Genomic DNA, 16,374 nt, shown 5'->3' on the forward strand with positions numbered 1-16,374 from the left:
GGCCCCAACGATGTGTCTTGAAGCCATCGGCAATCTCCGCCTGGTTCATGGCATATATGTGGCATCCGGTATACGGGGCGTTGAAGTCATAAACGGCCTCTGTGCGAAGGGATGCGTGCAGAGAACTCGGGCGTGGAGGTGAAGGACTGTAAAGGTGCCCAGTGAGTGCAAACAAAACAAACTTAGGTAAGCAGTAGTTTTTTGGTTAGTAAGCGGCATAACCGGCCAATGGTTCGCCTGCTGGGCATCTCTGCTAGACATCAGCCTAGGCGTGGTTTTTCGGAATTTCTCTTGTACAAGTATACAGAGTGTATGTACATAGGTTGAGGCCTCGGCTGATGCAGCTAGCACTGAAGCTGTACCCACGCTATAGGCAAGTGCTGCGGCCAATTCATTCCTTTGATCGTCAATGGCCTTGCGGCGGGATTGCCCGGGCTGCGGAAAGTCGTTTAATAAAAACTACATCCCTGAACATTTGAGGTCCAATTGTCCCAAGCAGAATGGCGTTGTGGCATGTACTATATGTGGCTTTTCCATGCCTGCGCGCGACCTGCCACGACATAGGTGCTGTAGACCCGACAAGCCGCGTTGCGGGATCTGTGGGAGAGATTACTCGAAGTGGTACTTGAAGAAACACATGATGACCTGCAGAAGACGAAATAGAATAAAGTCCGGTAGGCTATCGAATTTTAACACGTTCATTCTCCAGGTCTAATGGTGTAATAGAAGTCCCTTCTGCTGCTGTAGATAACATTCTCGCTGTCCCATCTTTTGGTGAAGAAAATGCCTTGTTTGTCAAAATCCGGGATCTCCAGGCTTCAGGACGCTTTCCCCCCTGCCAGCTGCAGGGTGTGACCATTGTTTCCAGCTCGAATGTATCATCCTCACGGACAGATCGGCCTCTACTGCTAGAACCATCCGAATGTTGGGATGACACAGTTTCTAACTTAACAGTCTGGCATGCTTTTCGCATGTCAATTGAATCCAAACATAAATTTGATGTTCTGGAAGATGGCGTCCTTGTAAAACAAGGGGAAACAGCGAGGGAGTTGGAATCGTGGAATCTCGCTGTGACAGCCGCCCTGGTGCAATGCCTCGGTGAGCCATCCGATTTTGCTGAATTAGAACCGTATTCCTTGATGGAAGTCCCTCTCCCTGAGAGTTTATGGCATCTGCGGCCCAACCTGCATCTTCGAAAAACCCTTCATATCTTAGAAGACCGCCATCTGCCTTTGAGGGCGAATTGCACTTCTGCTGGAACCTTTGCAGATCTCAATATTGGTATGCTACTGTATACGCCAGTTCAATGGGTAACTATGTGTTCTCTAACAACTTACAGATTATAACCATTGCCGTCTATCACTGCCGATTGGAGGGTCTTCTGCTATCTGGCTTCTGTACCCTCCAACCGAAGCTAACTTGCGACATTTCTACACTGCTCGCAATGAATCAAGCCGGCTATCCATGATTTCGCAAGGACTTGAAGGTGGATATGCTGTGGAACTTGATGCTTCAAAAGTCCTATATATTCCGCCTGGCTGGATTTATTGCACTTTTACCGCTAAGGGAGGGCTATTGTTAAATTCCAACTTTGTCGCTATCGAGCACTTGGCTCGTGTGTCTCAACATTGTTGATTTCTGCCAAATAATTGTACGTTCCAAAGCGTTTCATTCACATGTATATCTACGGCGAACAGGTAAAGGAATGGCGGCGTTAGATCAATACTCCATGGAACAAGCGCAAATTCAGTGCCAACATGGCGATCACGACTATGATATATGCTAAACATTTAGGTTGCCGTCCTCAAAAAAACATAATGTACCGTGTTTCGACATCGCACACCAACCTGTCTTCGTGGATCCGATTTCTCATGTCGAACGATTTCTGATGTCACAATCACAATAGTCGGAGGATGCGGCTGGGTTGGGGTTATTCTAAATTCTGACTTCTGATACCGTCTTTTAAGGGAATCGAATACTTTCTATAATTTGTTATTTCGATGTATCTTATAATGTATTTCTAGTGATAAATTTTGTTTTTATATACAGTTGATGATAAAATGGAGAAAAAGCAAGACATTTCGAAGATCTGTGCTTTTTTCTCATCGGAATTGAGGATTATGCGAACATACTTTTCATATTGAAATGCATACACGGCGCAGGATCTTTGAGTGTTTTTGAAAGTGTAAATATGATCAACATAATGGGGTGAGTGTGTGAGTGCGGCAGAGGGGCCTAGATAAGAAGATCCTAACACAAAAATGGATATGCATTTTCTGAAATCCAAATAAAGTAGGTGGGTATTCTTCTGTAGGCTAGAGAAGTCTAGATAAGAAGAGAAAGGCCGGATTCATACAGTACATGGTTATAGAAAAGAACAAGTCTATATTGATTCTAGTACGCAACGAAGAAAGAAGGGGCTTTCGTAGTCACAGACAGCCAGAAAATAAGAACTATAGCGCTATTCAACACCATTAAAGGGAATATTGGAAAATTGGGCTTTGCTGGCGGTATCTGGAAACAACTTTTAAAAGGCACAAATACAAGCAGAAAGAAGGAAATAGAATACAAAGCACGTTTTGAAAAGGCAATCGCTGTATCGTTTATTTCTTAAAGCCGAAAAAGGGGTAGTCTTTGGTTTCCCATCGGTAATTGACAATGAAGATTGGTTGGAAAAAAATGACAGCTTCTACTCTCTGGAAACATCTCGGCCAAAGAGTTTAGCTTTGATCCAGTCAAGGCTAACGAGGATACGATTGCGCGCTAATCAGTTCAAATGATAATGTCAGCAACCTAGTCTTCGGAAAACCAAGAGGGGGAGTTCGGAAGATTACGGGACAAGGGCGATATTCGAAGAACCGAAGGGAAATGAGGGATCGAGGCCCAGGACGGACGGTAAGTTAAGGATAACGAGGAGGGGAACTTACTGCTAAAGCACATGCTCAGGTATGCACTGCGCCAGAAAAGATAAGTCAAAGTGCCACCGCTGGCAATGTTACCGCTAAGCCAGCTGATATCTGCAACTGCACGTTCCTTGCCAATGTATGCCAGACTACCTTGGTGGGAGTACTGGAAGGGTCCGATCTGTTTTGTTCGTCGGAGTTGCTTCTGCAGGGCCCGAATCTCATCGAGGATCTGGTTGCGCTGCTCGTCATTCTTGGCCTCATACTGGGCGACGGACAGGTGCTTCAGATCCTTTTCAATTGTTTCCGTCTTTGCCATGGTGTTGAAGAGGCGTGCTAGGAACGCACCTTCTTGGCTGGCAACTTGTGCGGTGGGGGCATAATTCGTGATAGCGCAGTCACCAACGGCCCAGATGTTCTCAGCGCCATTGACAACCAAGTATTCATTGACCGCAAGGCCACGGCGGGAGTTCTTCTGGGCCGGGATTTGAGCCATGAGATCCTTGACAACTCCACGCACGGCGTTGCCAGTTGCCCACACTAGTAGACCATAGGGAATCTTTTCAATTTCTTTTGTACCATCGGGCTTGGTGATCTCGGCTTCGATGAACTTGTCTGTAACTCTCTTCACCATGGTTTTGGTACGAATGGTGATGGCTTCTTCCTTGAAGGTAGACTCGGTGTAATCAATAAGCTGTTTAGAAAACATTGGAAGAACCTATCAAAAAGATCAATTAGCATCGGAATAGTCGTAGAAGAAGCACAGCAAGCCTTACGTTTGGCAATGCCTCCACTAGGGTGACTTGGAAATTATCCTTGATATCAGGAACCCATTTCTTTAGATCCTCATTGAAAAAGTCCTGAAGCTCGCCCGCGAACTCGACGCCGGTGGGGCCACCTCCGACAACGACCATGTGAAGTAGTCGTTTGACCTCTTCCGCAGTCTGGTCCTTGAAAATGGCGGTTTCAACACAGTCCATGATGCGCTTTCGGATCTTCTGCGCGTCGCCGACTTCCTTCAAGAAGCAAGAGTGCTCTTTCACACCGGGGATACCTGTGGTTCGGACAAAGATTAGCATTGCTGCAAGAGAACGGGCAATGCACTCAACTTACCAAAAGTAGCATTCTCAGCGCCAACTCCAACAACCAGCATATCAAACGGAACCTCTGTCTGAGAGGTATCACCCTGGATCTCCGATTCATCCCTGATTTGGATTACCTTTCTCTCATAGTCGATCTTGGTAGCCTCAGCTTCATAGTATTTAACAGTTGCATTTTTATGTCTAAGGATGTTCCGGATAGGCTCCATGATCGATCGATGCTCAATAAGGCCGGTAGTACACGATGGGAGCAAAGGAGTGAAGAGGAAGAAGTTGCGGGGAGAGATAACGACAACATTGTAGTTTTCGGTATCGAGTTTCTTAAGAAGAGACACTGAGCCCCATCCAGTGCCTGCAATGCATCGCGTTAATGGAGTAACCGAGGGCGTAGAGCAGAGGCTGCATACCTAGGATGACCAAAGTCTTCTTATCTGGGTCCGGGACAAACTGCTCTGCAGGATGGCGCAGGGCATAGACGCTATATCCTAATGCTCCAGCTCCTCCCAGCAGTGACAACAGCACCAATCGGTAGAACCATCTGAAGAATCTGAATTTCCGTCGTGGGCTGGGAGCGGGTGGTGTAGGTGTGGTTGAGGAGGTGGTAGCATAACGTTGCTGAGGGAGAGTGCGCAGAGCAGTTGTTCTCTTGACTGGACGTGTGAATTGAGTCAATTGCCTCTGTGAAAGGGTGAATAATGGCCGGCGCGATGCAGCGACAGACAGCTGCAATGCTGGCCGGACCAGCAGCTTTGAAGTTGCCATGTGTTTTCCTTGTGAAAGTCGTCGGCTGGATCAACAAAGCGGTGCGGACTCGGGATAATCCAGGCTCAAAGGGGTGAAAAGCAGAGAACAAACGGAACTGAGAGGTCAATCAGCAAAAAGAAGACAAGGGAGGGGAGAGATGTCAGATTGCTGCAGGCGCTGAAGGAGAAAAGTTCCAGCCGATGACTCTTCTCGGACGCTGATAACAATTACAAGCTAACAGCCACTCACCCTATTCTTGGATCACAGGTGAGAACTCTGAAACCTTCTTGCCGGCGCGCCCGTGGATTGGCGGAGCCGGGGTTCTCTCACCGAGACCAGCGAGCTAAAATCCCCTGGCTTGAGCTTTTTTCCTGCGGTGGAGAGAAAAGTCTGTTGCGCAGACTGACGTGCTTTGGAGCGAGCCAAACAACCAACCTCGCACAAATCTCGCGCTGAACAACAAGGAGAGAAAGAAAACTCCTCACTATTTATTTCTCCAGTTCAACCGGCATTCGCCTGTGCAATCACGTGCAGCTCCTCACCGTCCAGCATGCTGGATTTACATGCAATTTTGTGGCCGTGTTCAGCTTATTCCCAAGGCCCAGCAACCACACGAGCAGTTGATCGGGATACCGGCAGATTCAAGGCCTAAAGCTCATAGATAGTCTGCCGCCAATGGCTGCCTGTTGTTCATTTTCCAAGATGTTGGTTTGAACAACCCCCACTTCTCCAGCACAAAGAAACAATCTCTAGCCTTCATTTGGCAGACCCTCATCCGCACGCCTCAAGCGAATCGGCTGGCTGCCACTACAGAGTGCTAGGCAATAATACTCACAACTTTGAAGGAGCCAGCTGCCTGAAGCTACTGCATTGGGCCTAAGAAATATATACCCATATAACTATGAATTCAAGTTGCCAATGCTCCATATCCTCGACAGGAATGAAAACCACTCTATGGTGTATCTTGAGGCCGCTGTAAGCCATTTACGAGGACTGCCGTAATGACTAAAGGTTTATGGTTTTGCTGAACGATACCATCGCTGCAAGGCTTATGCTATGAACTTAGAAAGGAGCCTTAATCTTGACCATAGGCTCTTTTGTACAACAAACTTATTTTTCTCATATCGTGACGTTTTGATATGTGTTAGCTTGAAATATGCTTGTGAGGTGGATTCTTCATTATGATGCAAGGACTTTGGAGCGGTATCGATAGCAACCCTCAAGATGTCCCAGAGTGTTCCTGGATATCAATAATGGCAATTTCCCAAGAAAATTATAGTATTACTCATAGCTACGAACCAGGGAGGTGTTTCCAAAGACCCATGATAGTATGATCACATCTTCGCGCGCCAGTAGCTTTCTGAGAGGCAACGTAGGCACCATGTTTGTTAAGACAATTGCCTTGTCATGAGAAGTTGGTTAGCAGCTAAATTCCATGTTTTCAGGTAGTAAAGCGGTTACAGATTGGCATAGATAGACAGCTCTAAACGAACTTCTCTTGGTAGAGTAAACGGCATGGCGGACTAACCTTGTTCCTGTTTTAAGAGCTACATAGGTGCATACTTCTTCTATTTTTTACTCCGTGTGGTCTTCGAAACTTAGCGCCTGTACCTGGGGACAAGCTTGACGGGGCGCGCAGGAAGGTTCTTCTTTGTAAAAGCTAACCAATACTGATGTCCTTTACTTTGAAAAGACTTGTTTCCGCGGTAGTGAAATCCAGGGCGCGACCTATCTGGTGTCAGGTCAGGATCTCGCACTTTCATACACACCCGATGTTATCCTCTTCCCGAATACCCGGAACCTATCCGACCACCGGCTTTGAATTGATTGAAAATCCTAAACTTCTAGATGAGGAGACTCTTCCATCCTATTACCCCGAAAAATACTATCCGGCTCATTTGGGGGAGATTCTTGGCGAGAGATATCAAATTCTTGGGAAGTTAGGGTTTGGAACTACATCGACCGTATGGTTAGGCCGTGATCTTCAGTATGTTAAGTTTCGCCCTTAATTCGTCTGAAAATCCCTTTTCGTTATATCTTGCGATAGTGGAAAACATTTCCAACCAAATTTAGAACAGATGCCTACGTTGCACTCAAGCTCTATGTCACCGGGGCTAAGAGAGACCGTGAGCTAAACATGTACAAGCGCATAGAGGCTGCTTGCGCAGAAACAGATCATCCAGGAAGACCATTTATTCGCAAACTTCTTCATTCTTTTCAGGTGAAAGGCCCTCATGGTGATCATCTATGTCTAGTCCACGAGCCGCTTGGGCTCAATTTGAGTCAGATCTCAGACTATTACCCCGGAAGAAAATTAGATCTCGAGATAATAAGGCCTTCTCTTCGTAATATTCTCATTGGCTTGGATTTTTTACACATAATAGCAGGCATTATCCATACAGGTAACTCCAACGTCACGGGGCTTCCGAAGAGAAGTGGCTAACTTGTTTGTATCTGGAGATTTACAAACTACCAACTTAATTTTTAGTGTGAGCAGACCAGAGATCCTTGCGGCCTTCGAAGATCAACAGGCTTCCGACCCCGTACCAAGGAAAATTCTCGACGATGGCCGTACTATATATTCAACTAGACCATTGAATTTATGCAATGGGCTACCTTTGCTATGTGATTTTGGAGAAGCTCGGACTTTTGAGGAGGCTGGAACTCCTGGTGAAGATGTCATGCCGGATGTTTATAAAGCACCAGAGGTTATTCTTCAAATGAAATGGGATCATCAAATTGACATTTGGAACGTTGCTATGGTGGTGAGAACCCCTAACTCTTTGTCCACAGCTTTTCTCTGCTCTAATAAAATTGCAGGTCTGGCATCTTCTCATGGGAGAACCTTTATTTAAGGGTCGAAGTCCTTGTGGTACGTATCAAGATGATAGAGTACATATGGCCGAAATGGTTGCGCTTATGGGGAACCCCCCTTTGGAGTTTACTCAGCGATCACATATGAGTCGTGCGTTGTGGGATGAAACAGGTAAGTTGCGCCCAATCGGTTGTCAGAAGGGCTGAAAGCCATATGATAAGCTGACAAGGACGTTCGACAGGCAAATGGAAGGGAGCCGCACCAATTCCTGATATTAGTCTAGAGAAGCTCGGGGCCAACATCATTGGAGATGATGAAGATAAAGAAGGGTTTCTGGAATATTTCCGGAAAATGTTATGCTGGGTCCCTGAAGAGAGGCCAAACTGTGAGGAACTAGTATTGGACCCTTGGCTGATGAAGGGCCTTAATATTCAAAAGCCAATCGTCAGAACCAGATAAGGCCCGTTCTTACACCCAATACATCAGTATGGAGAAAAGGTCTCTCGATACACACCCTGTAGTCCCAGGCTTCGCAGCTGTATTCGGAAAACAGGAAGCAGTGTTTTCAGTACGATTTTTGGTTGATATTATGTAACTATCTCTTCTCATTTTCCTTTTCATTACTGCTCTCCACTCTTACATTGATCTTAGAAGTTAAAGATAGGCAAGTTGCTCTAGAGTTCCCATTATTCATTACTATTGAGAGAGAGCAATGGTGATACTATCTTCATATATAGTACTTAGAGAACCAACAAATCGAATAAACACGGCTTTTTGCATATCCAGAAAGTAATGTTTGCTACTAACAGGCCCGGCTGGGTTGCTTGCTCAACTAGATAACTATGCCAAGACATGATATTGTTATAGGGTTCAGCGGGCCTGAGGATCTATTTGGTAGCGCGATTAAAGTTGACTCCATCGCGGCTGAGTGGATGGCGGATACATTGGCTGGTTTTGTTTTCCACCGGGGTCTAGGAGCTTGAGGTTTTCCGCGGCGCAGTAGCTACCGTATTTTTTCTTGTTGGCCAAAGCTAGATTTAATGCTATCTCGCATTTTACAAAGACTATTTACTCCACCAACTGAGGCTATAGAGTATCTCAACAAGGCTCTGGTCGGAGGGCTCCTATGTGGTAGTAGCCGTTTCCGTTGGAGAAGCATAATGTGACAGGCTGCTCCGAGTTGAATGGGAAAGTTAGAAGAGGAATGGCATATCGTCATTCATTACTGAATTATCTTTGTTACTTATATATTTCGTTTCACAAGAATTCTGCCGCCGATCAAAGAAACAGCTACTGGTACAGGTGCAAAGTGCATCCATCCGCAACACGGTTTCCGTCAAGTCAATCACCTGAAGTCCCAGAAAAAAGTATGGGTAAATGCTAAACCCCGAGAATAAGAGAGAACATGAATGATGCAGGAAAACGCCAAAACACTCATCATCATCGTAAATAGATCGTCTGGACAAAATGAGCAGGCTGGGTTATCGCTGCCAAAGAAAAGGCCTTGGTATCAGCGAGATGCACTAGAAGAAAACATCCAAGTTTAAGGGGAAGAAGGGAGAAATAAATTATCGGCTCATAAACATTCATCAACCGAAAAGTATGTTGGAAAAGGTGAACCCACTCGACTCCACGCTGCGCAAAGAGACGAAGCCGCCCGGAAAAGAAACCAAAAGCAAGAGGAGAAGATAAAGTCACAAAAATAGAAGACAGAGCGGAAAGAAATACCTGTAAGGCCGTAGGTTCAGGTCAGGGAATTTCAAGGACTTCACCGGCGCCCACGTGAAAAGCTCGCGCTAGAATGGGATAGCAGTTAAAACAATCTGTAGAAGTAACCGAAAAGTTGTAACAAGGCTCCACAGGGTATCAAGAAAACTGACGAATCTGAAACCCTAGGATAATAACTATGATAGAAAACCCCGAAGCGCCGTCGCACACTGATGATTTCGTATAAACGTTGATAATAGAAAGGGGGGGAAAATGCAAAAGGAGAACGTATTTTAATAGTTCCACTTCGGGTGGATATGCTCTTCGATTTTCGTGGCACAATCTTCAAACCAACGACACTCCAGAACGTCTGCGATCGTCCATCGTTTCAAAGGATCCAATTCGAGGCAGCCCTGGATCAGAACGAGTGCGTCGTGTCGCTGCTCAAGATCGTCATCGCCCTTGAAAACAGCATTCCGATTCCATCGGCCATTCGCAATGTTCGTTGGCACCTTGGGTTGAAAAGAATGGTCAAAAGGCCGCTTTCCAGCCACCAAAGCAAAAATAATGACACCAAGAGCCCAGATGTCCACTGAAGGTTCAAGGACACCCTCTTTGGACATAAGCAATTCGGGAGCGGCGTATTCGAGACTACCAGCAACGCCACCTGCAACGCTGGAACTCATATTGGAGGGACCAATAGTCTTTGGTGGCGGCCGATCAGCGGCATCATCGTAGGGGGCCGGCGCATTGACGCCATTGTCTGTCACCATCCATTCCGACATCCCGAAGTCACACAGGTATAATTTTCCGAGTGCCTCTTTATCATTAGGGTCTTTGAATTGTAACAGGCAGTTTTCCAGTTTAACATCTCGATGGATCACACGGGAATCTTCATGCAAAAATCGGACAGCTGACGCCAACTGGTATGCGTAATGTTTTGCTTGGTCCATCCGTAAGCCTTCTCGATGATGTCTCTTGACCAAGTCAAACAATGTCCCGCCGTTTGTCAAACGAGTAAAGCAGAAAGTGGCGTAATCTGTTTCGTAGACGGCGTGGAGTGGTAGAATATGTGGGTGGTTCAGGTATCTCCAAACTCGAACTTCGTGATCAAACTCTGCCTGGAACTGCTCGTTCTCCCTTTCTGACTGACCAGAAAGTTGCTTTTTCACAATTTTCACCGCCAGGCGTTCTGTCTTGCCATCATCTTTCACTTTGAAAGCTTCCTTAACAGTACTAAAGCCTCCATGGGCAATAATTTTGCCAAGCACGTAATCTGTACCAACAAGTTGACCTTCATCATCGGGTTTTGGGGCTGATGTATCCCGGCCGAATGAAGACAGGAATGCACTAGCAGGAGACTTGCCTCCAGAGTTGGTAGACCTGCGGGAACCATGACGAAAGCTATGGCGACCCGAAAAGCTCCGGGACTTGGTGTCTATACCGTGTCGATCAAACCAAACGTCGGTTGCTTCGAGTGAATGTGGCCGGTATAGCTTCGATGATCTCAAACTAGCAAGATAAAGATCACGACGGCCGTCTGGAGGCGTCCGCAACTCATCTGTAGCAGGCGATGCTGTTGAGAGAGATGTCAAAGAGACGGCTCGAGGTAGTTCCACATCCAAAGAAAAGCTATCAGAGTCGGATGAGGAGAGGGGTTGCTGCGCAAAGCGACGAGAGAACAAGGCATTTTCATAATGCTGTGGACTGTTACATTGCTCTTCATCGGATTCGCCGCTGGTTTCGCTACAGGGAGATTTCGTAACGGCCTGTTCTTCAACACGCAGCTTCCTCAGTGGCTCATCGAGAGCAAGATGCGCTCCACAGTCAAGAGTCACTTCCGGGTTGAAGGAAATAGACGGCCGCCTTTTTCGATTGAACTCTTCGAGCGGCGAGAGGTGACCATAAGACGAATCATCTGCGTAGTCCTGGCGTTGCTTATCATCGGCATATGGGACACTGATTGGAGGCGTTGGACGGTGCTCCTGCCATGCCTCGCCCCGTTCATGGGCGGTATCGGCATCGACCGGGCCATCTTCGTCCTTTAAGACGCATCGCGCAGCAACTTTTCTAGCACCATCGAAGCCATAGTGACGATCACCGCGTAATGGGATAGGTGATTCCGGGAAACGTGCATCAATCTGACTATTTTCAAATGGAAGGATCTCCGTATCGGCCATCCCCTCAGAAAACGGGGGGATGACTGCAAAGAAGTGTAAAGAGAAGATATGGGCAAAGTGAATATGGCAACGGATATCTTGATGCTCCCAAAGACGCCTGTTGCGAGTCCGCAAGAAGGGACTCTCGCGAGCAAGGTGCGTGCGATGGAGCTGCGGGGAGAGTCCGGAGGCAAAGGAAGAAGCCAAACTCAGAATTTGATAGAGTTTCTTATCAGGATTAGCATGTGCTGCGGCGAAGATAGATGCCGAACTAGAAGCAGCGGAACCAGAGGACGAACAACAACGCTGCAAGCAAAACAACGACGAGGAGAGAAACAGAAAAAGAAGAGGAAGAAGAAGAAGAAGAAGCCGGAGACGGCGGGAGAAAAGGAGATAGCCCGAACAGGCCACCGGAAGACAAAGCGTGCGAAGGCAGCGGCGTCGCGAGCAGTCGGGCAAAACCGGATCCCGCCACGAAAACGCCTTATCTCCAAGGCGCTAGGCCCAATGCGGCGCACTGCAATCTGTGACTCAGGCGATGTGTCATAGAAACCGTGCCGAGGCTTATATTTGCTTAGTCAGTTTTTCGGACTATTGTTCTACCGTAGCCGGTGCTCTATCACGCGGTCAGCTTAGATATCGGACGTTTGATAGGTAGCAATGTTGACATTCACACACTTCCAAAATCTCATTATTATTATTATTGCATAGACAGTAAAGTAAATCCATCAGGATAATGTATGGACTATTGGTCTTTTCCCTGTTCTCTCACTCTCCCTGTTCAACGCTATGAGCGCTATGAGTGACTGGTTTCCTGCGGCATTTGAGAAGTGACATGCAGCCAATCTTGAGAGGCAGTCGACAACATTTCATAGCCTAGCAATCCCCCAGAAGCTCTGTTCTACATTGCTTATCTCTTTCTTTCTCCTCTGAATTACGTTGCTAGTTTCTTAAATATAGCTGTGGATGTACAAATCAAAATACTTCATACGCAAGTGTATGAACACGCGCTTTTCGCAGATATGGTAGTATGCCTGTAACAATATCTAGTTAGCTGACCCTACTTCTTGTTCATACCCAAAGCAATAAACCGAATCCGCAATATTTCTTGGTGCTGCTTACCTAAGTATTTTATGGTTTACCGCGTTGAAAATGCCTCTGTCCCTTTGGCCGGATCCCACACATATATAAATACCGGATTGGCGGACAGGAGAGAACAAACGCAATTTGATTCTTGCAAACTGCTCCGCACTTGGCGTCTTAGTGGCGAGGTGTATTCTCTGTTACTGTGGTTGGTGGATCAGGATTGGGCTGGCCCATGCAGAGACAATGACTAAGAAGGACCAAAATAGAGTTCTCCATGACGACACTAAACCATATTAGGGCCCCTGGGCCAACCTCCTGAAACCTTAAATCCGATTTGTTGTCGCGCGCCCTAATCAGGAACACCGTCGAAGCACTACCATCGTCCTGATCAATGCACCATGCGCATCGACGATGGCTCTGCCACCTGAAGTCATAAGGACACCTGTCGCTCGTTTGAACTGATTACATCCTAATTTGCCTGTGCTGCCGCTGCCTTCGCTTTGTTTCCTTCGTCTCTAATCATCCCCGCTCCGGAGCGTGTTTTGCCCAGAAAATTCGCTCCTCTGCAAGGGCTTCCTTCATATTGTTTGAACAACTGGCAAATGACGGGGCTGTTGATCCAGTCACTCCAGATACCGTGTACTCCGATTAATTTGGCTCCGGCTATTTTTATGCACCATGACTCGACCGCAGATGATCCGGGCTGGTGAGACTGAACACGAACTCTTGTGGTTGCGAGAACTTCGCTGATTGTCATCGTTTAGATACGATCGATTTGCAGAATCCCGATGCTCCATCCACGCAAGACCACTCTCGTTCCGCAAATAGCAAAGTATCTCGATCCGTGCATGGCCGCCATCAGGACCAGACTTTGCGCAACGCGGAGCAGGACATGTTAGAAGAAATTGCTAGAGGCCCTCTATCTCCGGAAAAGGATTCTTTCCAAGAAGATATTCAAAAAGACCAAACTGACTTACGAGACCGTTCTGATAAACTGCGAAGTGGTCGAACTGGTGGCTATGAGAATCTTATTGGGGATGATGTTGGAGACGGCGACCTTGATGATCAGCTTGACGATGACGAAGATGACGATGATATGCTAGATAAAATCTCGAGTTCTCCCTCAATAGATGATGGTGGGTGTCTCTACTTTTCATTTATCTCTTGCGACGAACTATTCAAGCTTTGAGGAGGATCAGAGTCACCCTGAAACCGCGCACTTTTCATGTTAAAACTTGACGTGGCGAATCACATGTGTTCTTACTTGCGCGCCGTTATTGCTATTCGTCTATCGCAAAGTGACTTCAAGATACTCTTGCCCTGCTACACCGATCTACTTCAACTTTTCGTCACCAGGCCCAATCGAGTTTTTGCATCCCTAGCGGAAAAGCGTCGTTGTGCTTTCGCCCCTTGTACCTATCAATGAATTTCCCGGTTGTTCAGGGACCTTACGGCCGCTCGTTCTTGTTTGGTCCTTTGAATGTCGTCACAAACACTGCTGACTCTCTCCACAGAGGACATCGATTTCGAATTTGTTTATGCTCTTCATACATTTTTTGCCACGGTCGAAGGCCAAGCGAATGCAACCAAAGGGGATACTATGGTCCTTCTGGACGATAGTAATAGCTATTGGTGGTTAGTACGTGTTGTAAAAGATGGAAGCATAGGTATATCCCAGACACTGTCTCTTCCCACGCGTTCATAGCTAAACGCGCCTAGGATACCTTCCTGCCGAGCATATTGAAACCCCTACCGAGAGGCTTGCTCGTTTGAACAAGCATCGAAACGTTGATGTACGCCCTTCATCCCTTACTTCTCTTATTAGACCTTTCACTAATAGCTGTAGCTTTCGGCCACCATGCTTGGTGATAATGCAGAAAAATCCAAAAACCCCCTGAAGAAAGCGATGCGCCGACGGAACGCGAAAACAGTTACCTTTGCCTCTCCCGTTTACTTCGAACCATCGGATATCGATTACTCCACTGAAGAAGACGCGGACGGCGAATTTTTGGAGGAACAAGAAGATGAAGATGGGGCAGAAAATTCAGATGCTCAAGTCAACCGAGAGGAGTCTGGGACAGGAAATATCAACGTAGAGCCATTGCGCTCGAAACTTCAGGTGGATGGTGGGATGAATGCGAAAGAGGAGGAATCACAGCGGCAGAGCCTTGAGCAAGACGTTGATACGGAACAACCCTCAAATCAACAAGGCAAGTCGCCGTGTCTGATATTGAGGGAACATTGCGCTAACGTGTTTCTAGACGACTTCAAACATGGCAGATCGAGAAACGGAACTCTACGAAATACCGACTCGTTTTTCAAAGACGATACGGGCGAAACAAAGAAGATATCGCTCACCCCAAACCTATTACGGGATGATGCCACTGAGACTGCTTCGATCGATTCCAAAGAGGTTCGCATAGTCTGGTCCAGCCACCTTCATTGTACTAACTACTATTGATAGATGAAAACTCGAGGAAGTTTCGAGACTCTGGTTAGCGATAAAGGCAAAGACGACAAAAAGCGCAAGGAAAAGAAACCAGGAATGCTTAGCGGGCTATTCAAAAGAAAAGATAAGAAGAGCAAAGCAGAAGATGAAGGTGACGAAAATCCCGAAAAGATATCCGAAGAATCCTCTCGCTCGTCCACGGATCGGAAAATGTCAATCGAGTCGCTTAAGGAAGAGAGCCGCTCTCCAAAGCAGCAGGTGGTGTCTCGCCAATTAAGCAAACTGACAAAACCAGCTTCTTCTGGGCCTGTGTCACAACCAATGGAGTCTGTGTCGTCGACTAACACTTCCATCGCCCCGTCTGTACGCGCTGTTATCCCCGAATCAAAGGAAGGGGTCTCAGAGCTTCGCGTCCGTCCGTCGGACATGAAGCAAGAGCCATCTTATAATCCACCCTTGGATCGTGACCCTACTTCTACTATATCCGCACCCCCCAGGACTGACTCGATACATTATTCACTGCAACCAATAGATGCTGCTGACAAACCTTCTGAAATCCCCATCGCCCTTTCTTCAACGAAAGTAGAAAATATGCTTATAGCGCCGCCGGTTATATCTTCCCGACCCGCTGTTCAAGAAACTCCCGTGGATCCTTATCGCTCGGATGATGCTACGGTATTACCCAAGGAGCAAGCGCCTCCAGAGGAAGATGTCTATTCTACCGGCTCCGTACCCCCACCTTCGTCAGATCCTCTCGAAAGTTCACAATCCAAAAGTGAACTTAATGATACGATGGAAACTGCGCCCGCACCGACTCCTAGCCCGGTATGGAACGACGCTGGTTTACGGGCCTATCTGGAGGATGGCAGCGATATTCGTGATCTATTGATAATTGTTCATGACAAATCGAATGTCTTACCCGCCGGACCCGACCATCCTATCACCGGAAATCTTTTTAGGGAAGAGAGCAAGGCACTAAACGAGATGTCAAGCCGCCTTGATGAAATGCTAGCTGGATGGCTAGCTAGAAAGCCTTCTGTTGCGGCTAGATGAGAAACGATCCTCATGGTTTGCCGCGGTTTTTGATGCTCTGATAATGAAACATGGGTGTGATTTCACCCTTGATACTATTCAGTAGGAGTTTGTGGTGCTTTTTGTGAGCGAAAGGCTGTATCTACCCCTCGAATACGCAGTGCAGGCATCGTCATCGCATTTGACTGCCACTGAGTGACCATATCTGCGACGTCCTAATACATGACTTTACGAACGGAGACTTTCACTTCTGTTTTGATTTCATGCTTCGAAATACCCCCTGTTGCTGCTTTTGTGTTATATGTTCATTTTCCGTACATGCTTTTTCATTTAACCGCCCTCACAACGACTTCTTCATTTCTCATTATTTTTCCTTTTC

At 46.9% G+C, this 16,374-nt stretch overlaps 5 protein-coding genes across 5 annotated transcripts; 3 read left to right on the top strand and 2 right to left on the bottom strand.

Moving 5' to 3' along the window:
- Positions 1-640: 640 nt before the first annotated feature.
- Positions 641-1,635, top strand: LOZ57_000386 (uncharacterized protein; the record flags this gene model as incomplete). The annotated part of the gene is made up of 3 exons (XM_049249490.1): positions 641-674; positions 727-1,281; positions 1,340-1,635. The coding sequence occupies 3 exons, from the start codon at positions 641-643 to the stop codon at positions 1,633-1,635; spliced, it is 885 nt and encodes a 294-aa protein (XP_049111684.1).
- A 1,158-nt stretch (positions 1,636-2,793) lies between these two features.
- On the bottom strand, positions 2,794-4,765 carry NDE1_1 (NADH:ubiquinone oxidoreductase; the record flags this gene model as incomplete). Its single annotated transcript, XM_049249491.1, has 4 exons — positions 2,794-3,621; positions 3,680-3,957; positions 4,017-4,355; positions 4,411-4,765. 4 exons carry the CDS (start codon positions 4,763-4,765, stop codon positions 2,794-2,796), a joined length of 1,800 nt encoding a protein of 599 aa, XP_049111685.1.
- Positions 4,766-6,519: 1,754 nt separating this feature from the next.
- Positions 6,520-8,021, top strand: LOZ57_000388 (uncharacterized protein; the record flags this gene model as incomplete). The annotated part of the gene is made up of 5 exons (XM_049249492.1): positions 6,520-6,711; positions 6,795-7,149; positions 7,208-7,512; positions 7,568-7,733; positions 7,804-8,021. The coding sequence occupies 5 exons, from the start codon at positions 6,520-6,522 to the stop codon at positions 8,019-8,021; spliced, it is 1,236 nt and encodes a 411-aa protein (XP_049111686.1).
- Positions 8,022-9,562: 1,541 nt separating this feature from the next.
- LOZ57_000389 (uncharacterized protein) lies at positions 9,563-11,449 on the bottom strand (the record flags this gene model as incomplete). Its single annotated transcript, XM_049249493.1, has 1 exon — positions 9,563-11,449. One exon carries the CDS (start codon positions 11,447-11,449, stop codon positions 9,563-9,565), a length of 1,887 nt encoding a protein of 628 aa, XP_049111687.1.
- Positions 11,450-13,192: 1,743 nt separating this feature from the next.
- On the top strand, positions 13,193-16,016 carry BUD14 (protein phosphatase regulator; the record flags this gene model as incomplete). The annotated part of the gene is made up of 6 exons (XM_049249494.1): positions 13,193-13,220; positions 13,279-13,650; positions 14,029-14,181; positions 14,234-14,307; positions 14,361-14,927; positions 14,979-16,016. 6 exons carry the CDS (start codon positions 13,193-13,195, stop codon positions 16,014-16,016), a joined length of 2,232 nt encoding a protein of 743 aa, XP_049111688.1.
- Positions 16,017-16,374: the final 358 nt, after the last annotated feature.

Source organism: Ophidiomyces ophidiicola (genome assembly GCF_022830035.1).
Source record: "Ophidiomyces ophidiicola strain CBS 122913 chromosome Unknown scaffold_1, whole genome shotgun sequence".
Lineage (NCBI taxonomy): Eukaryota > Fungi > Ascomycota > Eurotiomycetes > Onygenales > Onygenaceae > Ophidiomyces > Ophidiomyces ophidiicola.